Source organism: Borostomias antarcticus (assembly GCF_949987555.1).
Source record: "Borostomias antarcticus genome assembly, chromosome: 8".
Taxonomy (NCBI): domain Eukaryota; kingdom Metazoa; phylum Chordata; class Actinopteri; order Stomiiformes; family Stomiidae; genus Borostomias; species Borostomias antarcticus.
In genome coordinates, this window is record NC_140241.1 from 29,166,181 (window position 1) to 29,177,086 (window position 10,906).

At 49.4% G+C, this 10,906-nt stretch overlaps 1 protein-coding gene across 1 annotated transcript in view; it reads right to left on the reverse strand.

Moving 5' to 3' along the window:
• Positions 1 to 10,554: 10,554 nt before the first annotated feature.
• astn2 (astrotactin 2) overlaps positions 10,555 to 10,906 on the reverse strand; it is a gene marked incomplete at both ends in the record, with an annotated part of 261,038 nt that continues 260,686 nt past the window's right edge. The window contains one exon of the mRNA XM_084442591.1: positions 10,555 to 10,649. Coding sequence (XP_084298717.1) covers positions 10,555 to 10,649 — 95 coding nt within the window. The remainder of the gene's footprint in view (positions 10,650 to 10,906) is intronic.

The following is a 10,906-nucleotide window of genomic DNA, read 5'->3' on the forward strand; positions in this document are numbered from 1 at the left end:
TCATGCTAAAAGGGAAGCAGCATGGATGCCGTGGAAGACAAGTGTGCTTCTGCTTCAACGTCCCGGGGGCTACAACAGCACATAGGATATGCATGTCCAGGACCGCCTGGGTACACAGTACTTACGTGTATGTCCATGTGCTTGACTGAACACCAACCCTCCACCCGCACACATTTATAAAAGATTCAGCGCTCTCGGGCCACTGCCAATTCCAGATTAGAATTCTAGCTGACCCTCGTCATGTCTAACATGGGCCCTGACACGAGGGGTGGGGGGGTGGGGGGGGGTGGCAGGGTGGCAGGGTGGGGGGGGGGCAGGTCCTTGTGTCGGATTCGCACGCTCCGGAATGGAACTCTGGTTCGTAGCGACCCAGTCAAAATATAATCCATGGGGGAGGAGAGACTGGGAGCAGCTTGTTAGGTGTTAGTGTTAGGAAGGAGATGGGTAGGTGTTAGTGTTAGGAAGGATAGGTGTTAGTGTTAGGAAGGAGATGGGTAGGTGTTAGTGTTAGGAAGGAGATGGTTAGGTGTTAGTGTTAGGAAGGAGCTAGTTGGGTGTTAGTGTTAGGAAGGAGATGGGTAGGTGTTAGGAAGGAGATGGGTAGGTGTTAGTGTTAGGAAGGAGATGGTTAGGTGTTAGTGTTAGGAAGGAGATGGGTAGGTGTTAGGAAGGAGATGGGTAGGTGTTAGTGTTAGTGTTAGGAAGGAGATTGGTAGGTGTTAGTGTTAGGAAGGAGATGGTTAGGTGTTAGTGTTAGGAAGGAGATGGGTAGGTGTTAGTGTTAGGAAGGAGATGGTTAGGTGTTAGGAAGGAGATGGGTAGGTGTTAGTGTTAGGAAGGAGATGGTTAGGTGTTAGTGTTAGGAAGGAGATGGGTAGGTGTTAGTGTTAGGAAGGAGATGGGTAGGTGTTAGTGTTAGGAAGGAGATGGGTAGGTGTTAGTGTTAGGAAGGAGATGGTTAGGTGTTAGTGTTAGGAAGGAGATGGTTAGGTGTTAGGAAGGAGATGGGTAGGTGTTAGTGTTAGGAAGGAGATGGGTAGGTGTTAGTGTTAGGAAGGATAGGTGTTAGTGTTAGGAAGGAGATGGGTAGGTGTTAGTGTTAGGAAGGAGATGGTTAGGTGTTAGTGTTAGGAAGGAGATGGGTAGGTGTTAGGAAGGAGATGGGTAGGTGTTAGTGTTAGTGTTAGGAAGGAGATGGGTAGGTGTTAGTGTTAGGAAGGAGATGGTTAGGTGTTAGTGTTAGGAAGGAGATGGGTAGGTGTTAGTGTTAGGAAGGAGATGGTTAGGTGTTAGGAAGGAGATGGGTAGGTGTTAGTGTTAGGAAGGAGATGGTTAGGTGTTAGGAAGGAGATGGGTAGGTGTTAGTGTTAGGAAGGAGATGGGTAGGTGTTAGTGTTAGGAAGGAGATGGGTAGGTGTTAGTGTTAGGAAGGAGATGGGTAGGTGTTAGTGTTAGGAAGGATAGGTGTTAGTGTTAGGAAGGAGATGGGTAGGTGTTAGTGTTAGGAAGGAGATGGTTAGGTGTTAGTGTTAGGAAGGAGCTAGTTGGGTGTTAGTGTTAGGAAGGAGATGGGTAGGTGTTAGGAAGGAGATGGGTAGGTGTTAGTGTTAGGAAGGAGATGGTTAGGTGTTAGTGTTAGGAAGGAGATGGGTAGGTGTTAGTGTTAGGAAGGAGATGGGTAGGTGTTAGTGTTAGGAAGGAGCTGGTTAGGTGTTAGGAAGGAGATGGGTAGGTGTTAGTGTTAGGAAGGAGATGGGTAGGTGTTAGTGTTAGGAAGGAGATGGGTAGGTGTTAGTGTTAGGAAGGAGATGGGTAGGTGTTAGTGTTAGGAAGGAGATGGGTAGGTGTTAGTGTTAGGAAGGAGATGGTTAGGTGTGAGTGTTAGGAAGGAGATGGTTAGGTGTTAGTGTTAGGAAGGAGATGGTTAGGTGTGAGTGTTAGGAAGGAGATGGTTAGGTGTTAGTGTTAAGAAGGAGATGGGTAGGTGTTAGTGTTAGGAAGGAGATGGGTAGGTGTTAGTGTTAGGAAGGAGATGGTTAGGTGTGAGTGTTAGGAAGGAGATGGTTAGGTGTTAGTGTTAGGAAGGAGATGGGTAGGTGTTAGTGTTAGGAAGGAGATGGGTAGGTGTTAGTGTTAGGAAGGAGATGGTTAGGTGTTAGTGTTAGGAAGGAGATGGGTAGGTGTGAGTGTTAGGAAGGAGATGGTTAGGTGTTAGTGTTAGGAAGGAGATGGGTAGGTGTTAGTGTTAGGAAGGAGATGGGTAGGTGTTAGTGTTAGGAAGGAGATGGTTAGGTGTTAGGAAGGAGATGGGTAGGTGTTAGTGTTAGGAAGGAGATGGGTAGGTGTTAGTGTTAGGAAGGAGATGGGTAGGTGTTAGTGTTAGTGTTAGTGTTAGGAAGGAGATGGGTAGGTGTTAGTGTTAGGAAGGAGATGGGTAGGTGTTAGTGTTAGGAAGGAGATGGTTAGGTGTTAGGAAGGAGATGGGTAGGTGTTAGTGTTAGGAAGGAGATGGGTAGGTGTTAGTGTTAGGAAGGAGATGGGTAGGTGTTAGGAAGGAGATGGTTAGGTGTTAGTGTTAGGAAGGAGATGGGTAGGTGTTAGTGTTAGGAAGGAGATGGGTAGGTGTTAGTGTTAGGAAGGAGATGGGTAGGTGTTAGTGTTAGGAAGGAGATGGGTAGGTGTTAGTGTTAGGAAGGAGATGGTTAGGTGTTAGGAAGGAGATGGGTAGGTGTTAGTGTTAGGAAGGAGATGGGTAGGTGTTAGGAAGGAGATGGGTAGGTGTTAGTGTTAGGAAGGAGATGGTTAGGTGTTAGTGTTAGGAAGGAGATGGGTAGGTGTTAGTGTTAGGAAGGAGATGGGTAGGTGTTAGTGTTATGAAGGAGATGGGTAGGTGTTAGTGTTAGGAAGGAGATGGGTAGGTGTTAGTCTTAGGAAGGAGATGGGTAGGTGTTAGTGTTAGGAAGGAGATGGGTAGGTGTTAGGAAGGAGATGGTTAGGTGTTAGTGTTAGGAAGGAGATGGTTAGGTGTTAGTGTTAGGAAGGAGATGGGTAGGTGTTAGTATTAGGAAGGAGATGGTTAGGTGTTAGTGTTAGGAAGGAGATGGTTAGGTGTTAGTGTTAGGAAGGAGATGGGTAGGTGTTAGTGTTAGGAAGGAGATGGGTAGGTGTTAGTGTTAGGAAGGAGATGGGTAGGTGTTAGGTAGGAGATGGGTAGGTGTTAGTGTTAGGAAGGAGATGGGTAGGTGTTAGTATTAGGAAGGAGATGGTTAGGTGTTAGTGTTAGGAAGGAGATGTTAGGTGTTAGTGTTAGGAAGGAGATGGGTAGGTGTTAGTGTTAGGAAGGAGATGGGTAGGTGTGAGTGTTAGGAAGGAGATGGTTAGGTGTTAGTGTTAGGAAGGAGATGGTTAGGTGTTAGTGTTAGGAAGGAGATGGGTAGGTGTTAGTGTTAGGAAGGAGCGGGGGTTGAAATCACTGACGCTGGAGTTTCTGCACAGGAGCTGACGATTGTTGTTTGGCGCGAACTGAGTAATGGCGCTCATTATGGGATAGCGCTGGCACCCACCGCTGTCTGTCCTGGCTGAGACGCAGGTAGAGCGTCTGAGGTCGGAGCAGGGGCAAATACCATTTGCAGATATTGTCAGGGGTACTTGCACTTGATTTATTTTGTCAATGAGTTCAGTACAATGACATTAATAGCACTACCCATGCCAGCTATGAGCCACATCAAACTCACCTCGGATTCTCCACGGTGATTCATGTGTTTGCGTTGAGGTAATGGGTATTGCTACAGTAAGCAACGCACCATATATGCTGGCGCCGTGTGGTCAATGCCAAAAGGTCCTCAATGCTTTTAGCCTCTGGCATCGTACCAGAGAGACGTTTACCAGGTGCGTCGCACCGTCAGGGAAACAGTGGTTGTTCTGGGACCCCATAGCCATTGGTTAGTCATGCGTGACGCATAATGACCATACTGCCTCCAAGTTATCATCGCATATTTGTCCAGGCGTGTCTCATGGAGGCCGGTACGGGGAGAAGGGGCGATGCCCAAGACTGTGATGAAGGCTGCGGCCGAAACGTTGTCCTATTCAATCGTTTTTCTGCATCTAGACCAGAGTGCGCAGTGTGTCTTCCTTTCTCATCAGGAATATTGCTCTCACCCACAAACTAAGTTATGACATCCGTGCCGCCCTCCGGCGTCGGGGCAAAGAGCAGCCACTCTCCATCAGGGCAAAGAGCAGCCACTCTCCATCAGCCGCGTAATCAAGTGTCTGCGTGCGAGACGGCGAGGCGGAGAGTAAAATGACGGTGCAAATGAGAGTGATAAACTCTGACAAAGAGAGAGAGAGAATATCTATGCGTGTGCCGCGCAGACCGAAAAAAAAAAGAAGCCAGCCCTTGGCCCTCTGCCTGCTCTCCAATCTGCTGATGGCGAGGCTCGTGACGAGGAGGCGAGCGGCATCCATTTTTAGCGATGAGGTCATCTTTAATTAACAAAACAAAGAGAGTCAGCTGTGTCACTCCAATCTGTTATCTGCACTCAAGCTCAAGGACACTGTTTATCTCCTTTTAATTGAATCTCTTTGAATGGGGGCTTATCGGACGCATCGGACCGCGTTCCGTTTGAGGCAATAATGGGGTCGTTACATAAACTGTGTTGTGCGTGAGGGGGGGTGGGGAGCCCCCGGAGGGGCAGCGATGTGGGCTGACCCTCCCCCCGAGTGACGAGAGCAACCGGGATGAGGGGACGGAGGGATGAGAGAGGGGGAGAGAGAGAGGAACGAGGGGAGAGAGGGGATGGGGGGCGGGGTCTGAATGTGACAGGTCCCCGTACGCCGGTGGGGCGAGATGGGAGGATGAAACCGGGACGAAAATGGAGGAAAAAGATCAAATGGCTCATCTCGCCGTCCCCGTCCCTCTCCTCCTCCGTTCCGTTTCTCTCATCTCCTGTTGTCCTCGTTTCAACCCGGTTCTCTCCATCTCTACCTTCTGCCGCTTCCTGTACCTCCCCCCCCCCCCCCCCCCCCTCCCTCCTCCTCACCGCCGCTAAATCATGTGTCAAACGGACGGGCTGTGATGTGACACAAATAGACTCGGCGGGTTTTTAATTTAGCAACGTGAGCGACGGGCGTTACGTTGACGAGCGCGTTCGCAGGTACGCGTCGCCATGTCACCTGAACCCAGGTGTGATGTCAGGACAGTGTCAGGCTGGGGAGGGGGGTGGGGGGGGGGGGGGCGGGGTGATGACATGGGGTTGAGAGAATGAAGGCTGAGGGAACCCTAGGCTCACGGTGGGATTCTGGCTGGCCGGAATGCCGAAGGACGAACGCCAGGTGATTTGGCCAGTGAGATGTGTGAGTGCTATGTTTGTTCGGGCAACAAGGTATGTGAGGATAAGCTTGATATCTAAACATATAAGAAGTCCACGCCAGCGACCGAGTCAAAATGATTCCCTTTTGCGCTATAGTGAAACTGGAGTTTTTAATTTAAGCCGTGCTGAAAGTATCTTTTTCCGATCTCCTTTCATCACCAGTCTCCCCTCAGACACTGAAATGAGCTCCACCTAACTGTGTAGGAAACGCTAGACCCCGCTGTGCCAATCTCAGTCTGCTACTGTGACTCTCAACATGGCATGTCTGCAGTCTCATTAGAGACAGTCAGTAATAATCTAATAGAAAGTCTGCCTCTGCGTTGGTGTGCCACCTAGAGGTCTGAGCGATCCTTCCCCGGATCGCTCGTTTGAGACCGATGCCTTCGCGAAACAGCACTGAATAAAGAGCACATACAGAGAGAGAAAAACAGTTTAAAAAAAATGAGTATGCGACTTCTCCTGCTACAGTATGTCTTTAGAGTGCATACTTTATGTGCCGGTCCGGTGCTCCAGCCGTTTCTAGTTTTGTCTAGAACCGTGGACTGACAGCTTCCCCAACCTTCTGCCTTAAGTTACCTCACTGCATAACAGACAGACTGCACTGTGGGTACAGCAGGGCAGTCCTTCTCTCTTCTGAACCCTGGGGGATGTGGGGACTCTCCAAACTATAGCCAAAGGCCATTGATGCATTCTTACAAATATTTAAGCATATACTATAGGAAAATATACCCACACGACTTCCAATAAGACCCTCCCCGGTGAAACAATAAATATTGACTTGCGTGAACCCACGCGGACTTTGGCTAGGGCTATAAAGGAGCAGTATATCAAAGAACGCCTGCGTTCACTGATCCCACAGTTGGAGTATGGACAGAGAGAGGAGGGTGGAGGAGAAGACAGCCCCGTAGAGATGGAGAGAGCAGGGCGGAGAGGAGAGCGTTACAACACTTTCACCCATAAACCCCTGCATGAGCGCGTGAAGGGAAACCGGAGAGAAGGACCAGAATAGAGGAATGGAGAAGGCAGAGTTAAGTACACACACCCCGCCCATCCCACTTCCAGTAAGCTTCTAACGTAGGTGAGGCCCTTTTTCAGGACAAAACAAAACACAATAAAGTCCTGTTTATGGATGGCGGTTCGAGAACATTGTGCTTTTCCATCCCTGCCATTGGTCAGCACAAAGCTAAACATTCGCCCCAGTTTGATTAGTAAATGCAAAACATATTTGCGGGCAGCCAGTCAACAGCCCTTAGGTGAACAACAGGGTTTCTTGTGAAATTTGTGCGATATCACAACAATATGTGGAGCGGGCGCCCGGGAAGGGGGGAGGAGTTTTGCAACGTGTGTGACGAGTTGACGCTGAGAGTTTGTGTTGTACTCCGCACTTATACCGTCTACGTACTTATATTTCACCACTTCCAACGAGGAAACAAATCCTTCCTCTCAGCCTCACGGTGACCTTGTGTGCTTGTTAACAACAGGTCAGAGGTCAAGACAAAGAGATTCCGACTAAAAAGAAAGGCGGATGGCGCTTTGAATTCTCCACTGACAGTTACAAGTCAGCTGAGCCCCTCGGACTTGCACTGTATACACAAATGCACAGCGAGCTTTTAAGTCTGGCAGGCCTCACGCTGCTATGTGTAGGAGACTGGGTTGGACCCTGCGTTGTACCTGGCGTTCCAGTCGGTGAGGAGGAAGTCCCACTTTACGATGTGGAAATGGGAGGCTTTCAGCCCGGAGACGGGGAGGCATTTCCGCCACTGACAAGTGACGGGTCTTTTCCAGGGCCAAGGAGAGGACAGCATTTGTTTTTGCTCAACCTCTTCATCTCCTCCTTTGCCCAGCTTTTTGGGTAACACGTTCTTCCGACGGTTCCCTGGAGATGATCTGGGTAGGATCAGGGGGCTAGGAGCAGACTGGCGGTTCGTGACAGCCGCTCATGCAAAAGTTCGCAGCTACTCCGCCTGTGAAAGGCTGAAAGCTAAAGTTGTTGAATGTCTACACGGTACCCGTCAACACTTGCTCAATCAGGACGATCTGTGGAATCTCGAAAGGCCTACATGCTCAAGCCACCTCCAGGGAGCTGTACAAGTATAAAGGAGCCCAGTTTTCTCATCAATGCGACCACATGGACCTTACATAATCAGAAAGGTGATACCCTGATCTACTTTCAATGTTATCGTCTCAAACATCTCAAAGGAAATATGAAATCCAAACTCGACTTCACTAATGTTAATAAAGCTTCCTAATATCCATCTACATCCTTCGCCATTATGCAATGTCCTTAAGTAATGCAATCTGTCGCAAAAAACCTCGGTATAACCCTGGAGACCTGGCTTCTGTTTGGAAGGTCCGACGAGGCCTAGCAGTCCACCGGTAGCACAGCCCGACCAAACCCAATATGTCACGGCGTTTCCTGCACCCTATTTGAAACAGGAGGAGAAGACGTCGGAGGAAGGGAATTTTGACCGAACAATAAAGTCAAAGGGGCAGCCGCCGTGACAATAGCCATCTCCGAAGACAAATATAAACAGCAGGAGGATGAAGGATCTGCGGCTGCTTATTGCCACGGAGGGACGTTCATCTCCCCCGCCGGCGGCGGTATCCGAGGCCCGGACCGGCCTCACCTGCGGGGACCGGCGCGCTGACTGATGATCTGCCAGCGGAGGATCACGGGTGTATGAATGGTGGGATTTATGGACTGAGCGCTAGGCGGCTGTCCAAGCACATCAAAGGAGCTAGTCCATCTTCCCCCGCTGCTCCCTGACCTCAGCAGGGAGATTTGCGAGTGCGATGGGAGCAGGGACGGCCGCAGGGACTTTGTTTTTTTTGACCGTTGATCTGCGGACGTATCTGGAGAAAGGGGGAGGGCAGGTGGTGATGGTTTGTACAGATGTTAGATTAGGGTGGTGCTACAGGAGGATCTTTCCCAAAGCCTCTGAGCTAGACAGGCTGAAGGGATGGAGAACAGAGGGTATCATGGCGGAAGACCCCAAAGGGAGGGGAATTGTCGGACTCATGAGGACAAATTGCAGGACCGCAGGTCTTCTGCGGACCAGGTGGGGAAATTATGGACCTTGAGGGGACTTGGAAGTTGTAAAAGGCTGTTGGGAGGTTAACATGGAGCTGTAGCCAAAACTTCTATTGGCACGGAGTGTCTGTGACATGGAATGTTTAACATGTCAATGCATTTGAGAGGAATTAAGTTGCGGTTCGGTGTGTTGAGTTTCAACTGTCACCATCCTCTGAGGCAATTCCAGGTCAGGAACATATGATGATGTCAGTCCTTAGCTGCCCAACTTGTAAGGGTCATAGAGTTGAAATGAGGCCCCTACTATTGCCTTAAGTCCTAAAAGACAAGACATTGCACATTGGCTTTCTATTGCACTTTGTAATTTCACCGATTCTACTTAAATATTTCAAAACTTTTAAGTAATATTGGCATAGCAGACATCGGCTGTATCAGGCGACTTGACTTGGATGTTGCTTTGGCGCCATCTTGAAATTCAGGACTTGGGGATATTATGCCGGTGTGGCTCTCTCTTTGAATGCAAAATCCATTCAGTTCAAAATGGATTTAACTACTGTCCCGTCTCATACGTGCTACAAAACAGCCATATATGTGGACTATTAAATGGACTCTGGTTTGAAGAGCACTCAATTCACTTGGCAGGCGTAGACGCTGGTGTGTGGCCCAGGGTTTCTGTGGTCTGTTTTTGATCGCCTCATGCTCTGTGGAAGTCTCAACTGTAGTTTGAAGCAACCAGGTGACTGGGGACCGAGGCTAAAGTTCAATACCTGCACTTCATATCTAGCCTAGCTCAGTTTTTAAAATGAAAAACCACATATTTTTCCAAGAGAAAGGCTTCAATGTCAGCTTAACTGCACTGTGGGTAAAGGGGATACGAATTCCCCGAAAGGAATTTGAAAATATGACGTCTGCGAGAAAATGATACCAAGTCTGTTTTCTGTTGCTATAACACATTGTGCAATGCACTCGTTGACACTTGTTGTTTGTCTATATTCCGTTTGGAGTATCGCAGGTTGGGAACTAGGCAGTCTTACTCCTTCCCAAGATCCTGAAGAGGGCAAGGAGTCTAATTTTAAGAAGTCCCTGTAACTCCATATATCCTTCTCTCCGTCCACGTCCAAGTTTGTATCAGCACTCTTGATCCCTCCATTTTGAAGAACAATGGGGGTTTTGATTCGATCTCGCTAGTAAAAATGGGAGCCACGCAGACGGGTGTTTTTACAGTTTATGATAGATGATCCCGAGGATGTTTCCAATCGGGGAGAACCTGAGATGCTCTGCCAGCACCTCCCTCCCTTGATTACCCTCACTGAGACTGGAGCTCGAATCCAAGCGCTCTAATGTGGGCCGGCGCACAAAAAACACACATGCTCAGAGATACGAACAGACAGATACACACACACACACAAATCCTTTTGTCATCACCTCATGTGTTTCAAGGAACACACGCAAACAAGTAATAAAAGCCAGGGCTTATTTGACAGCGAGTGCAGGCCAATGTCAGTCCAACTTCTCTTCGGCGGCTTGGAGGGAGTTGAGAGAGAAACTTAGATAGATTGATAGAGAGATAGACAGAAATTAAAATAAAAAAGGTTCCAAGAAAAGGATGGAGATATAGATAGGGAGAGACGGGGAGGCCGAGGAAAAACAGAGCGGTTGTGTTGGAAGAAAGAGTGAGAGACAGATGAAGAGAATAGACACCGACCGTATCCCAGACTCCTCAGCCTGTGGGTGTCCGTGCGTGGGGAGTCGCAGCGGCGGCGGCGGGCGAAGGAGAACAGGGGTGACTCACCCGCACTGTCGGCCCCCTTTCCTGCCACACCTCTGCTAGGAGGTGCCTGTCGGTACCCGCTGTTTCCGGGTCGGTGGTGACGGGGGTGGGGGTGGTGGGGTGGGGGGGTGGGGGGGGTTCATCCGCACTGCCGTCGAGTGATGGATGGCCTGTCCTCGTCGCCGCCGGTGACTAAAGCCGGCTACTTCCCAGGCCACCTCATTTGTCCTCCCTTTATTAAATTCCTATCACCCCGAGCTCTGACTCACCCCCCCTCACAGACACGGGGGTCAACGCCAATTATGGCTCCTGTCAAATGGCTCGACTCATCTTCAACCACCCCCCTTCCTCCTCGTCTCCAACATCATCCACCCTCACCAGCGTCATCCCACACACGCCCGGCTCCTGCCTTCCTCCTCCTCCTCCTCCTTCTCCACCCCCTCCTCCCTCCGGCCCGCTCCCAGGATAAGAAACCTCGCTGATGGGAGGATAACAGAGGGCTTCGGGGGCCGGACACTGAGCTACAGGGCTGTGAGTTCACCCTCACTATGGAACATGTCCCTTCCCTCGGACGGATTCAGACCATAAATCCAACTGGGAGTTTCAAAACCATGGCGGCCCAACAACATTATTGTTATTATGATGATGATGATGATTATTATTGTTATTATATTAATTATTGTATAGGCGCTACATGTTATCGTATTCAGTTATCGTGCTGATGCTGTTGTTGTT